The 24,416-nt window shown below is 38.5% G+C and overlaps 1 protein-coding gene across 2 annotated transcripts in view; it reads left to right on the forward strand.

Annotated features, from left to right (window-relative positions):
* Positions 1-4,724: 4,724 nt before the first annotated feature.
* The window catches only part of dpysl4 (dihydropyrimidinase like 4), an 81,574-nt gene continuing 61,882 nt past the window's right edge, over positions 4,725-24,416 (forward strand). The window contains exon 1 of one of the 2 annotated variants that reach the window (XM_039770464.1): positions 4,725-5,224. In XM_039770464.1, coding sequence (XP_039626398.1) covers positions 4,862-5,224 — 363 coding nt within the window. In that variant the 5' untranslated portion in view covers positions 4,725-4,861. Of the gene's footprint in view, positions 5,225-9,933; positions 10,391-24,416 lie in introns of those variants that run through there. The other variant, XM_039770472.1, reaches the window with a different exon arrangement.

The following is a 24,416-nucleotide window of genomic DNA, read 5'->3' on the forward strand; positions in this document are numbered from 1 at the left end:
TTCTTTTTCAGGAAGAAAATACCAGTTCCCTGCTGACATGCTTTTTCATACCAGCTGTGTAAAACTGCCAGCTATTTTATGAACAGTGAAGTCTAACCCACTCGATCCTAGTTTGCTTTTAAGAACTGCTGAGAGAGCCAATTTAATTCTACTATATTTAATGCCTTTTATTACCAGCAACAAAAACACCGTTATCCTGAATAAAGAATGGGTCTGCTAGGTGAAGAACCAAACCTGCAAGATATGTTTGCCATCAGAGATGAAACCCTCTGGTCATCTCAAACATCTAAGAACTCTAAAGCAACAAGTATTTCATAAAAACAGCCTGGAAAAAATGCCTCTTAAATTACACTAAGAGAAAACATATATTGAGCTATAGTGGACATCCAAGTAACTTGTACACGTGTTCTAAGCGTCCTGCGTTTTACATTTTTCTTAGCTGATTTTTTGTACCACATTTAATGTTAATATACGTGGGTGTCTGCTTTTGCCCTTCATTTCTAATATCAGATGCGCTTAGTTTAAGGTTGTGGTTGCCTCCTCATTTGCACATCCTCGAACAGTGTTTGGACTAACTGAACTCATTGAATGCACTATGCAGGCTTTTAAAAATTGCCTTAATTTCTAGTTATATTTTCTTTTTGTAACCTACTAAGATATTTCCTCTCAGAAAAAAAATTAATTTAGCACTACACCATATGGAGTATCATGCACTGATTACTAGAGATGAGGGCAAAATAATCAGGACAGTTGAGTTTTGCAATATTTTTTGTTTTAATCAATACATAGAAGACAAGTATTGGGATTCCTTTGTCCTCTTCATTAATGCACCATGTATAGGTATGGGAGTCTGTGCAGCAGGGCTAACGTTTGCCATATGTTGTATTTCTGCTATGTACTTTACTAGTACATGCATAGCGACATGCCTTCCAGTAGATTCTCTACCACATCAGCAAGTTTTGTTTTTTATTCTTACAGGTGGTGTACCACAAATGTGAACACTGCTGCAGAGTTTTCAATACCAAACAATCTGGACACCTTTATGTTGTGTGTTTAGGTTCATTTTAATTTTCACAATATTACAGCAAAGAAAGAGCTTCATATGAAATATGCAGTTTGCAAGAATTGTCATATTAAAAGCAAGCACCCCAGCCAAGTACAGATTAGGACTGCCTCTCCTACCCAACAGACGGGCACACTTGAAGGTGGATTTATAGTGAATTCTTAAACTGGTACGACTTCCACGTGTTCACAAGCCCCCTTCTGAGGGTTGGTGTGCTCCACTCCAGATTGGCTGAAGTTTATAAATTCATAAGCAATGATGAAGCTCTGTGAGGAAACAAAAAGAGGGCCATGAAAAGATTATAAAAAATGTGTGTGTGAAACACTTCATGATGTTTATCTCCGCGATTATTTGACTTGGAACTTCTGTCAATATTTTAAAATGGAAGACTGTTTCATTTGTCTGTAAAAATCTAATAATTTACTGAGAGGTTTGAAAGTTAATGCTGCACAAACACACACATGTATGAAGCCCCTAAAATTATAAATACCCAATTGTTTAGTGTATACTCAAACAGTATTTTAAATATGAAATATTTCAAAGTAATTTATTTGTTGGCAGGCATTCTACAAACTTAAGAGTGCATCTCAGAGGGGCTCCCCCTGCTGAAAGGTCCAGATTTGTACCAGTATGTGTGGTGTAGTCCAAGTAAACCTCCCAGTCCTACTGTGAAGAAGGCTAAGATATCAAACAACCACTTAAGTTATGAAAAAAAAAATCTAGTTGGATTTAACAAATTAACATTTTTCCTATTTAGATTTTTAATTTTAAGGAAAAAAAAAAGAATAAATTGCATTATAACACAAAATCAAATCACAATACTTAATAAATTCCAAAACATAAAAAAAAAAATCATAGTTTAATTGCATTATGACCCAAGAATCAACAGATTATATCATGAGGTCTCTCCCCTTAAGAGTGCATATGGCTCCCAACATTACGCTTTGAAGGACGTCTTTAACCCTGGTGATTTTACTGTGTACCCCTACAGAATCCAGCAGTAAGAACAAACTGAGGAAACAGAGTTTTTGATGCAAAGGCGGGCCAGCCATAAGCTAAGGAAACCGAGTCACATGATACATTTGCTTTTAAAGTGTGTATGATATTTTTGACAACATTTTACATGGTATCGATATTAAAGTAGCTTCATTTCCACAGTCCATAGCGAGATGCTGACTATTGCATTGCCATCTATAACAAGCTATGGAGATGTGATCGAGCTGGTGGAGCACTTCACTGCCATGCCAATTTGTATATCTTTGCCACGAATTAGCAGTTGTAATTTGCGTTAATTAGGCTGTTCCAGCATGAGCAAGAATAACAAATAAGGACTTACTCCTTCAAGAATGGGCACTTTCTGCTTGAAGCTTCATCTTCTGTGCACAGAATGACTCTGAAGGTTGAGCTTTCTGGCTCAGCACCAGAGGCACATTGACTTTGAATGTTTGCTTCATGGGACTTGATGTAATGTTATGTAAAGTTGCATTGAATTACATATTTCTGCAGCAAGATATAGAGGAAAAAAATGAATGATAAAATTATTTCCAAGAAATGTGTTGTTTATATGTATAAAGTATATTTTTTGTACAGAGAGACATAGTGGCCAAATGTTCCATTGTAATTTTCTTTTCACCAAACAAACTCCAGTACACTGTTAATTAATTAAAAGGAACCCCAATCTTTTCCAAAAATGACAAAAAGTGAAAAAGGCATTAAAAAGTAATCCAAAATGAATTTAATTCTACATTACCTTTTGTTATTGCACACTACGGAGGCTAGAGAATGAAAAACAGTTCTTGCTGTTTATTTGTGGAAATTATAAAACCAATTTAATCCAAGCAATGTCAAGGTAATAAGTGCAATATGGGTGTAACGGTGAATGTATTTTGTTTGAAAAGTCATAATTTACATGGTTATAATAATAAGAGTCTCTGAGAGTGTCTAAACTAAAATCCATTTGAAGCCAACCTCAAACAGCTGACAGCATAAGCAGCACATAATGTCTCCAACGTCTTACTCAAGCTGTTAAAGGACAGTAACTGTTATTTGATCATTTCAAAACAATAATTACTAGCCTTCAATGAAACCCTGAGTGCCTTACACAGCTTGAAAACAAAAATGTTTAGCTTTCTTCGAGAAGCCTTTCATCTCTGTAACTGAGGAGCAAGATACCCTGGATATTTTGGTAACCTGATGCCAAACTTTGAACTGCACAGTGTCAGCACTTAAATAGTTAGATAACACTCAACATTTTTATGGATTTAGTTTAGACTCAGGAAATCATATTATAAATATTTGTATTTATTTGTATTCATGTTTGTTCCTTGTACATTTTATATAATGGTTCTACTGTAAATTTATGCAAGATATATAAATACCATAGATCCTTGCATCTGGCTAAACAGGTCAAATGTAAACTATTTTAAGTTATCGATATTCTCTTATATTCTCTTACAACCCATATCTGAAATATGTACTGTTTAGTAAGTGATAAAACTGTCATTTGCAGCCCTTAAACCAGGACTATTTGTTGATCAGCTACAAATTTTACACATATTTTTGTATTGTGACCCATGTATATTAGATATTTCTATTCATTTGTAAAATACATATAATAATGTACATTTTTAATAAAGCTTTGTTTTCCTGCTTCATGGCCATTTCCATGCACTTTACTCAGTCCGTATAAAGCTGCTGTTCATATTGATATTTCCATGATTTACACAAATCGGACGAAACTTTTTTAAACTGAGGTCACATGCAAAGCTGAAGGAAGATAGTATATATTTATTTAGTTTTATTAATAGTAGTATTTGTACTAATAGAACAAAAAAAAATGTATAGATAGTATTTAATCTGATTTTGTTTTCATCTTATTGATCGCATGAAACACCCGAAAGGTATGTTAAATATCAAGGTGTACCTCATAAAATAAACATGTTTAGTTCATTTTCCTTTCTTTATAAAGTACTAAAATTAGAAAGGAATATGTGAATAGAATGCATGTTTGGGGGCATTATTTACTGCCACACAGATATTTAAAGCTGGCCTTTTCCCCCATAAAACAAAATCGTTTCATATTTTAATTTAAAAATGATTTGGGGTAGTAATATTCTGAATGTCATTGTAAAAAAAAGTCTGCTCTACAGCCTCAGGCAACAAAGCGCACTGAACTATTAACGATGTGAAGTAGCAGATAAATCAAGCAGTAAAAAATGCAGTGTTAACGACAAATGCTTTAGAAGAGAGCATTTGTGCAGGGTAAATGAATAATCCTAAATGTCCGAATCAGTCGTTTAAAAGACCTGAAATACTGCACAAGAACTGTGAATTTGGACCTAAAGCTGTTTTTAACTGTTTGTGTGTATTTATGAATGCATGTAAAGTATGTATCCCCCCAAACGGGTGGTGGGTTTGCACAGCTTGTTTATACGAGCGCGTTTTTAAACCGGTTCCGAATCGATTGCGCTTAACTCTATTTATGTTGATTTTAAAAACAAAATAGCATTGCAGAGATGGCCTTAAAAACAAAATGACATTATTTCAAGCACCTTTCAACCTCTGCTCTTTTTTGTTTTCTCTCACTTCGCTCCCCCGAGAATTTGTAACACAGTCCCATTTCAGCACCACACCCCTTGGACAGCGCGTCCCACCTCCTGCGAGAAACACTGGCGCGCAGTCACTCTCTGACACAAGCCGACACGATGGCTCAAAGGACAGAGTTTACCATCGCGTAGCTTCTTTGGAAACTTTTCTAAAGCCCACTGTAGAGAAACTTCGCCGTCCAAGACAGGCAGAATGGCAGAAAACATTACCCGAGTGAAAGAAGACGACGACGTGTCTTTAGTGTCAAAACTTGGAAGCAACAGCCCAAAACCTAGAGTCAAATTCGGTGGCATGTTCTGCAACGTAGAAGGAGCGTTTGAGAACAAAACCATCGACTTTGATTCCTTCAGCGTTGGGAGAAAAGGTGTCAACAAAGTGAATTTCGTGGAGAGAAACCAAAAGTGCTCAACAGACACGAAGGAGCCGAGTGAAAAGCGCAATGGAACGAGTCCTAACCCTGGTGTCGGTGGCCTCCGTGAACAAGAGGAACCAGTGGACATCTTAGCAGAGACGCAGTCTTTGTATGAACATTGTGATCTGGAGAACATGAAACTGGTAAGCAAATTCGAATTCCACAAGAGGTGAACCTCTAACCTTTCGACATCAAACTCTGTGGCTTTCATTGTATGTGTTAGACCGGAATGCTAAGGCAGCATTCAATGTGATGTAGACGATGGTAGATGTTCCTAACACAATTTGGTAACCACATACAAATTAACTAAAATATGTTACACAAAGACACTTGTCCAGTCATCCAAATGTTCGTCTTTAATCAGAGTGACACTAAGTTTTAGTTTCATATCAGGGTTTTGAGTCCATTCTGCGCAGCATCGGGGGCACAGTTAAACGTGAAATGTATATTAACTATAGACTAAAAAACAGGTGCATGAAGGGATAAAAGTAATATTCTCTGTCAGTGAATCTGAAACTCGAAGGATAATCTGCAGTTAAAACATGGGTTTACCAGCTTGGACTTGAACGATCAAACTTCTCCTTGGGCCAATTAATTTCATTAACACAAATGCCGTTGACTGTTTCATAACACCCAAACGCGGGCTTACCTAAATGAAGCCTCCAGGGGGTGCCAAAATACATTGGGATTTGGGTTGAACGTCCGTTTTCGCATAAGTGATCATTGACAACGACTCCTGTCGACTCCTATCCTACTCTAGTTTTCTCAGTTGCTGTGGACTAATTCTGGAATGACAGCTAAGCTTTAATAACATGTCTCATTGCTTCTAAAATTTTGCAGATGATTTAGTACCGTTATCTAAATGGTTAAGTACAAATCTTTTTGAATTTGCACAGTCGCCAGTCGTATAAGTCAAGTTAATCAAAACGGATAATATTCTTTCTCATTACTCTTAATTCTTATTTACATGTAGGCGCCTATGTACTGTGTTAGTCAACACATGCCAAAAAAAAAAAAAAAACAAAACAAAAAAACATTCATTTCTCGAAATATATGAAGCACACATTTTACAAATCATGTTGATGTGGTATTGACCTAATGGCTGTTTACTGTGAATGGATAAATGACTTGTTCGTTGAATCTTTAATTTCATTTAACGAAGGGGAACTTCTATCATCTTAAAACAACCATCTTGACTTTCTGTTGTCGTGTGGGATAAATTCGGCTTTCCACGGTCAAATGTCATAAGGGAATAGCCTGATGTCCACCAGAGGATGCGGAGTACTTGAGTGACTCTCCCCATAGTCCCCATTTCAGAATCCGATCCCTGAATTCTTTTCTACAGGGATGTGATACAATACACAATGCAATACAATTTATTTTTGTATAGCCCAAAATCCCACAAGAAGTGCCGCAATGGTTTTTAACAGGCCCTACCTTTTGACAGCCCTCAACCTTGACTGTCTAAGAAGACAAGAAAAGAACTCCCAGAAAAAAAAAACCTATTGGAAAAAATGGAAGAAACCTTGGGAAAGGCAATTCAAAGAGAGACCCCTTTTAACATAGGCTGGGCGTGTCAAAAAAAGGGGTGATGTGATTTGTACGTTTATTATAAAGTCCATTAGGTAACAGTAACCGTGCATCGAGTTCGTAACGGACAATTATATATTCAGTACTGTAATACAGTATACAGTGCTGGCTTAGGTTATTTTTCTCTGGTTTTGTTTCCTTTACTGCAAGAAACGTATTATAAACTAAAAGTTCACTTTCATGTCGTCCCGAAGCTTTTTCCAGTGAGGTCTGTTCTTAAGCTAAACGAGAATGAACCCTCGTAGAGTTTTCAGTACTTTGGTGTCAGTAGCACAGATACCTGCACTTTTTGGCTTTATACGCAACTGCTTTCAGCAAACGATACTCTGAACTCTGGACTGATCCTTTACGGATTGTTACAAGAGAGAGTGCCTATCGACAGCAGAGGCCCCTCTTTTTAATCACCGGATTAGATCCAGTATGAATCTGAGTGTGTGTATATATATATATATATAAATAAAAGAAACACGCAAACCATTAACTACTTTGTGAACACACAATAATTCACTTCTAACCTATTAGTAAGAATACATTATAACAAATAAACGATCTCGTCCGCAATCGATCGTGAATACATATCAACTGTGCATTAAATACGGAAAAAGCCACCCCACCTTTTAATCAGCCCCTCCCGAAGATAAAACACACCGCTCTCTGTCTCTCTCTCTCACTCACGCATTAATTAAACTTCTCTTCTTGAAAGAATCTTGCAGTCCGTCTTTAAAAGTTTAGCCAGTATCCCGAAATTGTGACCAGCATTGTTCAAAGTCATTTTAGGCCCGCAGTCATGATTAAAAAAAATAATAATAATCGCTCAATCCCAAAATCTCCAACCGGAAGCCTCGCCTCAGCCTGGTCAGTTTCGGACGCCTTCCTCTGCTTTAATATTCACGCAACGAGTCCCGCCCTTCAGCGTTTGCAATATTCACATGCAGCAAGAGGCATCATCTGCAGTGCAGTGCGATTTCTGCAGTTAATCAGTCAGTTTATCAGCCACGTTAAGACGTTCATTTACAGTAGTGCTGTAAATCGAGCCGTCACTGCTAATCCTTTAATTGCTCAAAATACTGTACATCCATGGCACACTTCCATATTGACTTCGACTGGCTTGGCTCTACGCGATGATCATCCACGATGACTTCTCATTTTGGTGAATTTGACATATTCGCTGACACAATTATTACATTTTGACAAATGAGAAAGAGTTTTAAGAGAAATAATTTGTTTATAGCAGGTGAACCAAAAGTTTTGTGCTTCTGCAGCATATAAACGCGTTTGAGAAATGCACGTCCAGTTGTTAGAACGTAAAGACGGCTTTGGAAATGAAAAAGTCGCTGAGAGAAGCTGCAAGTGCCATGTATGTAAACTGTGGATTAATGTGTCAATCCATCTCAGTACGGAGTGTCTTTAACGTGTGGTACCATAGGAAAACACATAACTTACACACTTGTGCCTGTTAAATAGCTTTTGAATCGACAAAAGGCAGCTGATGTGACGAATTCAAACATACTATATGTTGGGCGCCACCTATCAGCCAGGCATCCAAATACAGTAAACAGTTTTTACAGGAGTAAACTGATATCGCGCACCCAAAACTCCGTCCTTGGACATTTTAAAAGGGCAGCCTCTGAATAAAACGCAGCTCTCAGGTCACATTACGAGCATGCGCTGTGGTGCTTCACAGCGTTCGTTATCCGTAGATTCACCTTAAAGATCAGATCACGATGTTTCTTGTGATAGACTGGCATCCCGTCCAACATTTACTCCTAATAGTCGATTCCGCAGCTCAGTTCTAGAAACAGAGAGATCCATCTTATTGACACAGAACTTGGTCACGACGACATTTTGAGCGAAACACACGTCTCGATGTTTCTATGTCCTGTTAAGTAAGTATTCCCAAAAAGTCCCAGAGGGTCCGAATAGCGCCGAAGATAAGATCCTGATTGGAACTTCTGTTCTCCTTCAGATATTCAACTCGATTGCACCCTTGCAACTGAAGTCTTGAATGTATGTTTGCTGGGCACGTTAATGTGAGTATGCAGGAAGAGTCTGCAGGCAGGTATTTTACAAATCTGCTATCATCTGTTCTTTGTTAGTTATGGTGCCCGTTACTGGTCTAAATAAATATAAGGTTCTTTCTGGAACCTTCATGTGGACGGATCATTTTGGAACCAAAAATGGCTCTCCTGTGGAATCGTTCTGAAGAGCCACACTGGCTCCTTTATTGTCACTTAAAGTGACATTATACAAACCTTTTAAGTTTAAGCAAGCAGGGGTTAACAAGGGGCACGATGAAAGTATTTAAAATTATAAAAGTAATTAGAACAGTGGTTACCACTTGTTACTTTAAAAGAAATTCTGCAACAAACCCACGGGGCCGTGTCCGGACAGTTATTAAGGGCTGATTTCGTACAAATGTTAGAAAGTCTACGGTGGGCTGTCGCCCTGCCCGGGGTTTGTTTCCTGCCTTGCGCCCAGTGTTGGCTGGGATTGGCTCCAGCAGACCCCCGTGACCCTGTAGTTAGGCTATAGCGGGTTGGATAATGGATGGATGTTAGAAAGTTTTTCATCACGTAGAGAACCTTAGGCAGTGTTATAAACTGGTTATTAGGGTGCTGAAGATCAGGACTTTAGGAACCTTCAGATCCCGAGTTGATATTATTTTGGAGAATCAATGGCGAGTTTGTTGGGTTCAGAATGTTCAATAACCCGCTTGCTATACCTCAGTAGCATCCGGGCATAAGGCAGGGATGAACCGCTGAGTCTGTAACAGTCCATAGGCAATCGCACACTAAATACACACTAGGACCATTTAGCAACATCAGTTCACCTAACAGATGTGTCTTTAAACAGTGGGGCGAAACCGGAGAAACCCACGCAAACACGGAGAGAACAAGCAAGCTCAACTACCACTGCGCCAACATGGAGCCCTCAATGAAGGTAATACAATTACAGTATATTAAATATTTACAAAAAATGGAAATTAAGTGATCATCAACATATTTGTGCAGGCATATGTATGAACCGTTGAATATATGCCAAGTGTTAAGACAGATGTGAATGAAGTATTGTTCTAGAAAAGAATCAACATCAATAATAATAATAATAATACATTATTATTATTATTATTATTATTATTATTATTATTATTATTATTATAGTCCTCAATATCATTCCCGTCAGCAGGAAAACACTTGAAACACCCACAACGCAATGGAAACAGTTAAAGGGGATCGGCCGGGATATATCAGCGTTTCCAATCCTCCAGACAAACGTGCACGGCTTTCCCTTTGTTTCCCATTTAAAGCCTGAAAAATCCACCCGCAAAAGGCCGACTGGCTGCTCGTAACCGCTGGGATGAGTCCAGAATGCTAATCAGACAGATGGCAAGCGCGACTGTATTGTGAAAAGAGGGGGAGCTCATCAGCTGTGACTCTCCGACGACATTAGACGGGAAATTTAAAGAAAAATCCCATCAAAATAACGAATCATTAGTGGGAATACAAGGCACACTGCTCGGCGAGAACACAGCAAGTGCGGCGACCGAGCCGAGCCTGCTGCCATCCCAGCTGCTGGATTTGGTTTTCACGTACACGGCGCTCGTTCGTTTTCTTTTCCTGCTCTCGCTCGCTTATAAATCACTGGTGGTGAATTTCGGGACTGTCTGCTCTCATCTCGGCATGTCTTACCAAGGAAAGAAGAACATTCCTCGGATAACGGTAAGCAGCCTCGGAAGGCAATGCCAGTCGCAGAGTAAACATGTAAAGCGAAGGCAAGCTGCTCCTGTTATTTTAGAGCCAAGTTGCTGTTGACACCAAATGACGAACAAGGGGGATTCGGGGGCGTCTGCGGCAGTCGCCCACAAAGGCTGCCTTTAGCAGACATCACAAGCGATCATCTTACTGTTTTGTTGTTATGATGAACGGCTTGTTGTTATTTATGTGTTTGTCATGCACCATCCATCCTAAGCATTTTTCTGCCTCTAACTCGCTAACACCGGGGCTTAAAAGGAGATGCTTGGGCGCTTTATTGCTGCTGCCCTTGCGTGCTTTTAAAATAAATTTATTTGGACGGCTTTAATACTGTTAGGGTCTGGCAAAGCTGTTAAGAGCGTCAAGAAAACGTATAATATAATCGTGCAAAGTCGCCGTCAGGGAATTATTATTACAGATAATACCATAAATGTTTTAAACGTTTCAAGGGTGGCTCGTCGTGAAGGTGTCGCCGTCCGCCCAAACGAAGGCGCTTATTGTCCAGCAGAGCTGTGCCAGACTGAACAGAACGTAACCTCCTCAATCCAGGGACCACCGTAGTGACAATCGTGATGTGATTTACGACTGCACCTGCCATTGTGAAGATGTTGTCATAGCACCAATACACTTTTTTTTGTCCTGAAGGCCATTTCTGATACAGAGGGCATTGAATTGCAGATTTGCTAGTAAAGGTGTGGATTGCATGCAGAGAGCCTGTCTGGGGTTGTGTGTTTTGGGGGTTGGGGGGCGTGTGTTGTGCTTGTGCCTGTCTGGTTGCATTCACTGGTGTTTGCTGATTCCCCTAATGAATTGTTGTCAACATCACAAAAACAAAGCCTCCACACTTCCGCACAATTTGGCCCAGTTGGCAGTCTTCATTCAGAGATGCCCCATACCGATTAATCCAGGAGTGCTTTTATCAGGATTGGGCTGGAGAAAGCTGTGCCTCAGTAGGGCGCTGGGGGCCTGGCCAGCCTTTGGACCAAATCCGTGCACGCTTTGTTACGTTTGGCCTGATATGTGCTCTTTCCTTTCTTCAGAGTCTGCCAGTGTAAAGATATTTGAGGGAACTGCCATTCGGAGAATCAATTAACGTTAATTCATGTGTCACCCGTCAGCGGTTAAAGCTTTGAATTTTGGAATTTGAACACTGAGGTTGTGGGTTCATATCCCATTACTCACCTGCCTGGGCTCCATTGGGTGGATAAAAGTGTCACCCAACTAATAAGTAATAATAATAACAAATCCTGTCATTGTCACCACCTTTTACTCCATTACTGGCAGCACTGTGTGCAAGACACAATAACTCTGGGAGAGACAGCAGTCCGTGGCAGGACATATCACACCCATACACACGCCCACACTAGCTCATAGCTGTCACTCGACTTAACACATGTGTCTTTGTGACATCGGGGGACCAGCAGGCCCCACACACACATAGGGAGCAGGACCTGCAGCAGGGAGACCAGAACTGGGCATGCCTAATTATTTTTAACTTGAAAGATTCTTTCAAATAGCATTACGTGCCATTTTCGTTCTCATTTATTTTAGAAATTTTCAGACTGAATGCACATTCATTTTCCACTTTTTGTCATCTTAATTGGGTGGCAGCAAGCAGAAGCCTCATGATTTCCAAAGCAGTGCCTCTGTGACTGATCCACTTCCACATTGAACTGTTTAGACTGCACACTGATGGAGGACAACACACTGCTTAAAGAGGAAAAGGGCATCCATGAGACCTCCTAACACAGGTCAGGACCAAGAGGAGCTTGTCATGGCAGCACTGGGTGTAAGGCTGGACGGGCAACGGTCCATCGCAGGGCCAAGTTAAACACACACTGGCACACACACCTGTATATCCTCATGTAGACACACAGGGACATCCATATAGGTGGGGCATTGTAAACATTAACCCTGAGATCTATGTCGATTACCCTAACCCTAACCCCTCAGACAGGTAGCCCAGCTAGTGCCTATCTACAGTATCTATCTATCTATCTATCTAATAGTGCCTTTATTATCTATCTTTCTATATATCCCATAGTGATAGCACTCCATTTATTATCTGTCTACTAGCAGAATACTTGTGCTTCGCAGCGGAGAAGTAGTGTGTTAAAGAAGTTATGAAAAAGAAAAGGAAAAATTTTACAAATAACGTAACATGACTGTCAATGTAATTGTTTTGTCATTGATATGAGTGTTGCTGTCATATCTATATATATATATTTATATATACTAATATATATATATATATACAGTACATACATGTGTACATATATACACACACACATATACTATGGGGTGCCAAACAGGCAAATACATTGATTTTGTGAATATATAAAGTTGGCGTCAGAATATATAAAGTCAAAACTTGAATATATAAAGTCAGCATCGGTATACGTAAAGTCAAAACTTTTTTCTGAATATATAAAGTCAGCGTCAGAATATATAATGCGCTGACTTTATATATTTAAATTTTGACTTTATATATTCCAGCGCCATCTTTATATACTCAGGTTTTGACTTTATATATTTGGGAATGACTTTATATATTCAGAAACAAGAGTGAGTCAGTGAGGGCTTTGCCTTTTATTAGTATAGATCTATCTATCTATCTATCTATCTATCTATCTATCTATCTATCTATCTATCTATCTATCTATCTATCTATCTATCTATCACATAGTGATAGCACTCCATTTATTATCTTTCTTCCTATCATATAGTGTCCTTCCTGTCTATCTATCTATCCATCATACAGTGCCTTTATTATCTATCTATCTATCATAAAGTACTTTTATTATGCATCTTTCTATCCATCCATCTATCTGTCTATCACATAGTGATAGCACTCCATTTTGTTATCTATCTTATCCATCTTTTGCACATGTTGTCAATAGTTGCTGTGTTGCTGATATTCAGTGGATTCAGAAAGTGTTCAAACCCATTCACTTTCGACACACTTTATTGTGCTGTAGATTTAATTTTAAATGGATGAACTGGACATTTTTGCTCCTCAACATACACTTAATAACCCATGATGGCAAAGTGAAAACATGGTTTTGGTCAGTTTATCTGGTTCTTTCTGGCAGAGCCTGTCAAGCTCCATTAGTGTCTATAAACTGCCATCTTCAGGTCTCTCCACAGATGTCATATGAGGTCCCAGTTTGGGCCACTTTTCCTGAGCCACTTAAGGACACTCAGACTTGTCACCAAGTCACCACACCAGTGTTGTCTCTACCGTATACTTTGGGTTGTTTTTATGCTGATAGGTGTACCGTTGGCCCAGTCTGAGACTGTGTGCACTCTGGAGCAGGTTTTCTTTAAGAACCTTTCTGATGTTTGCTGCATTCAACATTACCTCAATTCTGACCTGTCTCCCTGTCGCTGCCACCCCCATAGCATGATGCTGCCCCTACCTGGCTTCACCGCAGGGATGATATTAGGCAGGCGATGAGCAGTGACAGGTCTTCACCAGACCAATTGCTTGGAGTTCTGCCCAAAGAGCTAATTCTTGTTGTCTCATCAGACCAAAGAATCCTTTTTCCTTATGCTCTTATACTGTCATATGCCTTTCAGTCAAAACTGGATTCCACCTAGCCACGTTTCCAAAGAAGTCTCATTGATGGAGTGCTTCAGAGGTGGTCATCCTTCTAAGAGGCTCTCCTATGTCAGCAGAGAACCTCTGAAGCTCACATGTGGACTCCAATCAAGCTCTAGTCCCATCTGAAAGATAATTAAAGTAACCAGGAGACAACTGACCACAATAACTATATAAATAACAGTTTTTGATTTTAGATAAGTTTTCACTTTGTCATGATGAGTTATTAAGTGTAGATTGTTGTGGGAAAATGGCAAATGTATCCTTTTAAAATGAAATCTACAGCACAAATAAAGTGTGCTCAACACAAAGGAGTCTGAATACTTTGTCAATGAACTGTATATTAAAACATTGCATGGCTTTGTGTTTCAAACCTTTTGATTTTTGGTAATTAGGCACAGGATCCTCCACGTACACTCAAATTCACTTTCAGACCAACATGCCATGTGAAGGTGCCATGTGTAACCAAGCACGTGAGTAGAAGAGTGGCTGCCTAAGCACAGTCCCTCACACACATTCATTCAGTCTGACAGCTCACGAGACGCGTCACTTAGACTCCATGTTTGGGTTCACTCCCTGCCCAGCCGCCTCCAAACTCCTGCTTTCCTGTGAAGATTCTTGGCTCTTTTTATTGTCTTCACCTTTCTTTTTATTAATTTGCTCTTATACAATACACTTGAAGCAGTGTGGTGAAAACATTATTCACATTTAAAGTACAAGTTAAGTACAGTTACATAAATTCACCAAACACCATGCAGTATATACAGTACATCCAGATACAGTATAGCAGTATTAATGTTTATTGGCATTTGCACTATGTACAGGACATGTTTTTATGTTTTTGCAGTTAATAATGGCGCCAGTGAAAGTTAATGTTATGTCAAGTTAATTTAGCCAAGCTACTCTGAGCTAAATTCAATTGGCAGTTTTTAATGATGTCATAAAAATACATTTCTGTGGCCCTCCTTTTGTTGAGAAAAAAGGAAATCGTCAACTCCCTGACCAAAACTAAGTGTCCATCAGTGTCTCCCTGGGCTTCTACTACACACACAGCGCAGGGACTCTGGTGGAAGCACTCATGTCGGCTTTGCAACTGGTGATGCGGTTGCTGTTGTTGGTGGATCCAGGAGAAGTTACTTGGTTTCATTACATTTGACAGGAAATGCCAGCTACTGTGGTCAGGTTAATGGACTGCAAGACACAGGAATAAATGTTGGGGTACAAACCCGATCATCCATGTTTAACCCAACAAAAGAAGAATAAGAAAAAACAAGCCCTCTAAGGCCATTAAAGCAACAGAAAATTTCTAAAATGAAAGTAAAGCTGTCGGGTTAGGTATTTTAGTGTTCACAGATCACTAGGTAGGAGCTCCGTTAAAACAAGGGACACCTCCTTCTGGTGCTGTTGGATTTATTAGTGGAGGAATGGAAGGGGCAGAGTTAACTGCCCTCACTGGGCATCTTCTCAGTGCTGCCGCGGAAATAGGAGAGGAGAAGGTTAGTGAGGGCCAGCATCCCTCACCCCTCGACCCAGGGTGGAAGTACATACTTCCGATGAGCCCAGAGAGTGAGCCACAGACACACATGTGTGGCACCACCTGAGGTGTGCTGAAACTCAGTAAGTTCTGGTCAGAAGCTGCAAAATGAACCACAACCCCAGCAGCTCTACCCAGAGTATGCAGTGCTACACTGAAAGGAACCTTATGAAGGCATGTAGACCACTTCTGATATTTGGTGCTGAAGATAGATAGATAGATAGATAGATAGATAGATAGATAGATAGATAGATAGATAGATAGATAGATAGATAGATAGCATTACATACTATAAACATCAAGGTAAAGCTAATATAAGCTAGTATAAAAATGCAAAAAACAGTATGAAGGGCAAGACAGCAAGCATCAGGGAAACTTTGTTTCCACCCTCACACTGCTTTCTGTTGCACAAGTTGGATTTTTTTAATCAGTATATTTCCATGAGGCTGGGAGTGCTGTGTATTCTACTATAAATGACTCTTAACATCCATCCATCCATCCATCCATTTTTCAACCCGCTGAATCCGAACACAGGGTCATGGGGGTCTGCTGGAGCCAATCCCAGCCAACACAGGGCACAAGGCAGGAACCAATCCTGGGCAGGGTGCCAGCCCACCGCAGGACACACACAAACACACCCAGCACACACTAGGGCCAATTTAGAATCGCCAATCCACCTAACCGGCATGTCTTTGGACTGTGGGAGGAAACCGGAGCGCCCGGAGGAAACCCACGCAGACACGGGGAGAACATGCAAACTCCACGCATGGAGGACCTGGGAAGGAAACCCGGGTCTTCTAACTGCGAGGCAGCAGCGCTACCACTTTTAACACTCAGGCGCAATTATTTGTATTGGGTCATTATGCTGACATTTCAAACAAACATGCAAACTCTGCACAGAAAATGTTCTACTGTGGTGTTGCTATCACAGATACTGCTGCACCACTGTGCTGTCCCATTTTACATGAGACATCACATACATAATTGATAATATTGTTTGATTTTGATACTGAATGACCTTTTATAACTGGATAGGACCACTAGGATAACATGGAATAAACATAATGGTGTATCTCTTTGGATCCTGAACATACTTTGTAAACATAAGGCCAGATTTTCTACATTGAAAAAACCTAATAATTTTACAGTTACATTCTTGTTTCTGCTATTTACATTTATGATCCTGATGCACAATGTAGATGAATAAAGACATTTGCATTGTTAAGCAGCACAATCATTATTATAATTTATAGTAAAGTAACTGTGGACCATACAAGCATAAACTGAATGTTTTTCATATCTCCATGTTCGAATGCATAGCCTTTGACAAAAACCTTTAATTTAGCGGTAAAAGCTGAACAAGAAGAGTATATTTCTTAGTAGAAATGAGTGTAGGGACGGATCAATAAATGAAATGCCAACAAGAAGATGAGAATGGAGTCATTTTTGCTGATGTACAACTTGAAGTTTCATCTGCTTTAACTCACGTACACAAGGTGGGTCGGAATAGTGCAGAGTGTTTCTTCTTCTGTGGATCCAAGAGTTTCATTTTGAATGAGAGCTGATTGGCTAGCTTGATTTAAAGCTGAAACATCCCCATGATGGATGATTCCCATAAGTTTCAGTCAGAGTTCATGCATCCCATTTCTAGTGATTTAGTAATATTATCCGAGGCTTGCAGTATAACAATTAAAACTGCACACCTCTGGCCGACAGAGATATCATTCTTCTGTGATTTATTTATAATGAGTGCACACTCAATGAACGACTACTCTAACTGCAATGGTGTAACAGTTAAAATGTGTTTGTGGCCTTATGATTTCTTGAATGCCTGTATATTTGTGATATTAAATTTGATCAGATAATACAATATGTTCTTTTTGGTTTAGAGTCATTAAGTCAATAACTCTATTTACGTTTGACTTTTTTTCACATCAGCGTAAAGCAGTTTTCTGCTTTAAAATTGCAGCCCATCTCCCTCTCTGCTAATTATTATTTTCACAAACATGCACATTTCATCATTCATTTCATCTAATTTTTAAAAATATTTATTTAATTCTGTCCTTAATTCCATATAATCAAAATACATTTGCCAAATGACTGTAATAATAATTCATCTCATTGCATTTTAATAACTGGATCTATTAATATTGTCCCTGAAATCAATGGGAGAAAGAACTTAGGAATTGATTGAAAGAGTAATGAAATTCAGGTTTTTTATCCTGTAGATTGCAGGAACGACTCAATCAGCTTTTTGCTGAAAGAGCATTCATATCATCCAAAATAAACAGAATTTGACACAACACAGCTGTAAACCGCCCAGTCCGCTACAAATGTCCTGCTATGTGCCCTGGTGAAGGTGAGTCATTTGTTCTCCTGACTGTTTTCATCTTTGGACAGAAGCAGTTGTGTCTTTATAAGCCTCATGAAGTTTGCGTACATTGAAGTATTTTAGGAAAACAAGCACCAGATCCATTTTGTAATTCGGACTGCACATATTCAGTTATTCTTGAAAACTTCCAAAATTCACCCAAAGCTTTAACTCAGTCCAGGCCCAAATGCTCATTTATCAGAATTCACTGCAACTCCTCAATCTGTGTCCACAATTTTTGGCCTGTGATATGCTAAAGAAATGTTATCATGGCAAAATTATATTTAGGCAGAACAAATTTCTCAATTTGGCCAACTGCATGGAGCCCCTCTCACATTAAACGCAGGAGAGCTAAGAATTTCAACTTTATGATAACAATGAGAATCAAAGAAAATTCCTACATGAATCGTTGGCTTGAGATGGAGGATCGTCAAACTGTTCAACTGTTATTATTATATCGTTAAGTTGTCTCAAAATGGCTGCCTTTGAACTCCCTTGCATAAGAAGCTCACTTATAAGAATTTAATAAGAACTTAATAAGAATCTTTCAGAATTTCCTATTTAGAAGTAGAAAGCGAAACACAAACAAATACAGTAAAACCCTGTAAATGCCAAATTTAGAGAGCAATTGTTCGAAGGTGCAAAAGCAGTCAGTGGATTCAGATTTAAAATGTGTTTCTGGGCCCCAAATAATACACCAGCATCCATCTATCCATCCATCATCTAACCCGCTATATCCTAGCTACAGGGTCACGGGGGTCTGCTGGAGCCAATCCCAGCCAACACATGGCGCAAGGCAGGAAACAAACCCCAGGCAGGGTGCCAGCCCACCGCGTACACCAGCATTTGTACCATTAATATGAGTTGACTAAACTGTAGAACTGACAATCAAGTTCATCCTGTTATTAACTATTTCGTACATGATTATCAACATGAATTGTAATGAATACTGATTGTGTGGTCATCCAGGTTCAGTCGCAACAAATCTCATGAACATCTGTTTCATACAGTATGCAGATTTTTCGGAGTTGCATCAAACACTATACTGGAGTCGCAACCTTGAGGCTAAGGTTCCTGCTTTCTAAATGTTGTCCTTTCATCTGTTATGCTTTAAACTCCTGGCTATGTGTAGAGAAGAGTTTTTTAGGTTCCATTCTTGTTTGGAGCACAGATGTCCCTGTATCTAATAATGAAGCTTTGCATAATTGTGGACACCCCATTTCTTTCCCACATTGGTCTGTTTTAAGTATTAACACTGTGGGAGATGTCATTGATGACCTGAGACTCTGGACATTACAGGGAATAAGGTCCTGGTTCTCCATCCATTGCTCTTTTTTTCTTTTAGCTACAACTGAGATTGTTTCTTAGGTTAGTGGTGTATTGCTTTCCACCCCTCTTCCTTCTCACCCACTTTTACTGAAAGAGTCAAAGTTGAGACACTTCATGGTGGGTGTCGCCATATTTTATAGAAGATACTAGATGACATCACACATCACGTGATTTCCACACATGTTATTGCTACTAGTGATCAGTGAAACAATTCACATGAAATTGAATTCACAGAAAATTAAAGAAACTGTGTTTTACTGACCAACGGAATTTAGTTGAATATACATTTTTATTTCATCTGTGCATTTTCTCCACACGTAAAAGCTCAAGAATTTTGGTGCAGAATATTAAAAGGATAAGTGTGGATAAAGAGATAACATCATGTGACCTGTGTGCGTGTCCACAGGCGAGACTCTAAAAGGATCCTGGCTTGGATTGGCTTACAAAATTGAGGATAGTGAATGTAGTGGTTCACTGCAGATAAGCAGTGTGAGGTCGAACTTGTGTTGTGAATGTGCAGACCGGCAGTGCATGAGGCAGGTAAGAGATGGGGCAGCAGCGGTTTTGGAGGGGAGGGGTAGGGTTAAGCTTAGGGTTAGGAAGAAGACAGCGTTTTCAGCTGAAGAATATCCGTTACTTGGCAATATGCCCTGCTTTCTACCCTAAAAATCTTTAAAACCCCAGAAAATGCCAGAGTTTTACATTTCACAATTGCAAAATTGCATGAGAAAATAATTGTAGGGGTGATTTTGAAAAACTGTACGTGAGACAAAACTCTGCTTTCTTGCTTATCAATCTCATTAAACAAAAGGAGGATACAAAGACACCAGAAAATTAATGACAGAATTAACAACAATAATAAAATCAAAATGTTTAAAAATGGTATGAAATGAATTAGGACACTCACTAAGTATAACCTGAAAGTCCCCAAAATAGCATTACATGTATCAAATCCAAAAATAAAAAAACAATTCCACACAAATACTAAGCAAAATGGCTGTAGTGAATACCTATCACATAGATGGAGAGAATTTCGACAGAATACTGAGTGTAGTGGGAAGGCCCTTTGTCTTGAATGTTGGTGGGCTGATCGCTGTCATTAACATGCATGTTTCTATGCAAATGGAACGGCTAAACAGAATTTTCATTTGCTGTGTAGTTCGCTGCTTTCATTGCTTTCATTTGATGTAATATTCAGTTTGTCTGAAATTCAAAGTAAGAGCAAAATTGTTGTAGTTTGACATACGTAATGCTTGAGTTCATGAGGTACTTGAAGAAGATGCTTTATAGGCTCCTGGAGTGACAAATTCTTTGAAAACAAGTAATGAACACAAATTGTTTTATGATCGAATAACTAAATTATTCCAATAGTAGTACAGTATTCATTTTTACAAATAAATTGTTGGCATCTGACAGCATTAGCTTGTTTTGTATACCTGATTTATACATTTGTGTTACCTTAAACATCGAGTGATGACATAGTACAGGCGTTAGCCCTGTTGCCTCACTGCTCTGCTTGGTTTTATTCTGGCACTTCACTTTCCTCCCATATTGCTAAGGTTAGCAATGTTAGTAGGTTAGGCTGCTTAGTGACCCTAAACTGGCCTGGCAGGAGTACGTTGGAGTGTATATACTACCAGTCAAAAGTTTTAGAACACCTCAGGTTTTTCTGTTTTTATGGAAATTCACACAGTTTAAAGTCTTAATTTATCATGAAATTAAGGCAGAGAACAAATAAACAATGTCTTTTAAAGAATGGCTTTCTTTCTGCCACTCACCCTGTCAAACCCTTAGCACAGTCTCCTCTTCACAGTAAAAAAAAGTGGCTTGCTTTTTTCAACCACTGTTAAGCTGTGCCTCAAGATGTTGTGCTGTGAAGTGCCTAACATGCATACTGGTGACTCTCAGAAACTTGCCTTCTGATTAGGTTGTGACTTTGGGTCTGCCACATCTCTTCCTATCAGAGCTTCTTCCAGTTTCCAATTGCCTTTGGATTGTGTAGGACACCATACTACACCATACTAACTGACACTGATTTTTTTTGCAGTTTTTCTAAATGAAAAGCCAATACTTTTAAGTATAGGAATGCTCTGTCTCATTTTATTTGTTAATTGCTATTTTCTTGGCATTATAACTGGAATTTACAACTTTCTAGTGTGTTGAAGGTGTAGTAACATGGTCCTCATGTATAATGCATAGAATTCACTAAAACATGGTGTATGGACAAAACTGGAAATGTGCGTATGCACAGAAAAATCCAGACGCATAAAACTGTGTGTATGCCAAGTTCCGCACACTTTCCCTGTATAAATCCCAGTGAACATGAAATTGAATGCACTTGCATGCACCTATAGCCCCACCCTGAATCCTCTCAGAATTTTGCATATTTGAATTTGCAAATCAATTTAAGTAGCCTCTTCCAATTAGTGTTTTGTTTGAAGACAATGGCGAAAGCACGTGGAAAAAAGGAAGAAGTTCAAAATGTGGAATGGAGGCAAAGGAAAACGTAATATTTGTTGGCTTAAGCAGTGGTATTAGCAATAAAAGGAAAGTAATTGAGTGATATTGTTTGGCAGAGACACTCGAAAGTTTAAGTTCAGAAAGTCTGTCTTTTCTCTAAATGAAAGGCCTACACTTCTAAGGTTAATAATGCTCTGTCTCATTTCAGTTTTTAATTGCAGTTTTCTTGCCATTATCACTATAATTTACAACTTTCTTTATGTTAATATTGTCCACACAGTACTAAAGAGGATGTAGTAACTCAGTCTGTTCTAACTCTGCTTTAAGACAGACGGAGGGTTTTTAAGTAATCAACAGAAGTCGAGACACCTGTGCAAATTGTTGGCTTCAAATTGCAAGGCTTAATTTACTTTAACTGCTGCAGAACATCTGTAGATGGTAACCTATTAGTTGTTCCCTGAAGAAGGCCCAGTTGAAACACTCTGAATTTTCCTTTTTTTCAGTTTTTGTTAACCTAAACTTTAAATGTAAACTTCAGACAAAGAGAAGTTATGATCGTACAGTTTACAAAATGGAAATAAAGAATATATAAGTAGTTTAATTACTTGAAAAGACAAAATGTTAAATGAAAGGGACCCACAAGCTTTAGGTCAGGGTGGAGAAACATTGCAATAGCTTGATGCGAATATCCAGTTTTTGAAGGGAGATTTAATTCAAGGTTAATTGTCCTGAGTGGTCTTGAGATTTCCTGTCTTTTTGCAACCAATGGAATTTTCTTTCACAGTACTTCCTTATTTTCACGGATTATACATTCAAAGGATAGAGTAAATATAACCGACATAGTTGTGCAAACAGATGTGGAATACCATAGACTTCACAAGATGATTTTATTTATTGCTACATATCATACTTCATTTTTGGTTATCACGGGGTTTCACAAATTGTGGCTGAAAATGTTGGTTTCTTTGTACAGCATTGTGTGGTCAAGTATTTATGCTGACAAATTACAGTACATCTCCTCTACTATTTGTGTTATTTATAAAACATTTTCAGGAAATAGCACATAATAAAACTACTCAGAGTTGACCAATATTAACTGAACAAATCATTATTTAACAGGATATGTTATTTACCGTAAGAGCTAAATCAGCATTTTAAAAAGTCACTTAGTGCCTATCATTTCGGCATCTGAACTGGAAAGAACATCCCTCGTGTGGGCAGTTGATGTGATAATAACAGCCGAGTCATCTCAAAACAAAAAGCAAAGGCAGCTTAGGCCATTGAGTACACACTGAGCTGCTTTAACATATGGGAGTTTCATGTCTTTGACAAGTAATTAAAAAAAAAAACTTACTTAAGCTCCAAGGAAGGAATTTTTGACGATTCTTTCTTCTTTAGATATTTTCCAGATTTAATAAATGTCAGTGACGAACAGCCAGCATCAGTGCTTTTGTATATTGTCTTTGGTCATTCCAAGCACAAAACTACTTATTAATCTTTACTAAAATGATTAAAGGAATACTCCATCCAAAAATAATATTTGTTTTATATGTTACTTATCTCATGTAGTTTGTATTGATGGCTTAGGAAAAATTCTCATGTTTTCAGGCAGATCGAAAAAAAATAAGTTTCTGATATAATAGGGTTCAATGGTGACCAACACTGAACAACAGCAAGCAATATCTAAAATTCTATGAAAAAATCTCCCGATACTCGTGTCGCATAAAGTAAATGTCAAGTTGCCTACTTGTATGCTCTCAATATCCCAAACACACATATTTTTATTAAGATATTGTTGAATAAACCACTTCTAGAAAAAACGTTTATGGATGAAAATAGAATGCGCTGAAATGCACTGAGGTGGTAATCCAGTTGGAGGCTGTCTGAATTGTAATGAGAGAGGGAAGCAGGGCTCAAAAAACACATACAGATTAAAGGAGCCGATCGACAATATTAAAATGACAAATCAACACAATATCAAAAGATTAGGCGCAAAGAGAAGTAACACTAATATCTCCTTGGAAGGGCTGTTTACTCTCTGGTACAGTAAAGAAAAAGATTGAAAAGAATCCAACACACAGATGTCTGTGCTATCGTGTTTAAAAAGGACAACTTGGGTCGATGACGTGGTAGTGACAGGCATCATTTATATCAACAACATGGCCGTACCAAACAAATACAAACAGAAACACTCCAGTATCACAAAGGTCACGTCACAGTAATCTTAAAAGTGAACTAAACCCCCTTGAAATAAAAAAATAAAAATCCTCCAGAGCTCCAGATGAGGCATAACTCAAAATCTCAACAGAAAGCGCAAGAGATCACACAAACCACAAAGGACAGTTCAGACATCGCTCAAACATGCTACTCCAGAGTCTTTAGTGAAGAATTGCTTCTTGTAATATGATTCTTAACCTGATTTTGGGCTTAATAAGTATCATTGCTTCAATGATGTGGCAAAATCATTGGAAAAACGCAATCATCTATTTTCTGTTTTACAATGAGTTTCTTATTGATAAACAATGAGGATCAGGGTCCATATCTGATGATTGGATCTTCAGTTTAATTAAAATACAAAAATTAAATTAAATTCTTGAACTAAAAATAACTTGTAAATGTGATTGTCTATATATACTGCTACTCTGTATATATATATATATATATATATATATATACAGTATATATCTATACTAATAAA

The sequence above is a fragment of the Polypterus senegalus genome, chromosome 1 (genome assembly GCF_016835505.1).
Source record: "Polypterus senegalus isolate Bchr_013 chromosome 1, ASM1683550v1, whole genome shotgun sequence".
In the NCBI taxonomy this organism is placed as follows: domain Eukaryota; kingdom Metazoa; phylum Chordata; class Cladistia; order Polypteriformes; family Polypteridae; genus Polypterus; species Polypterus senegalus.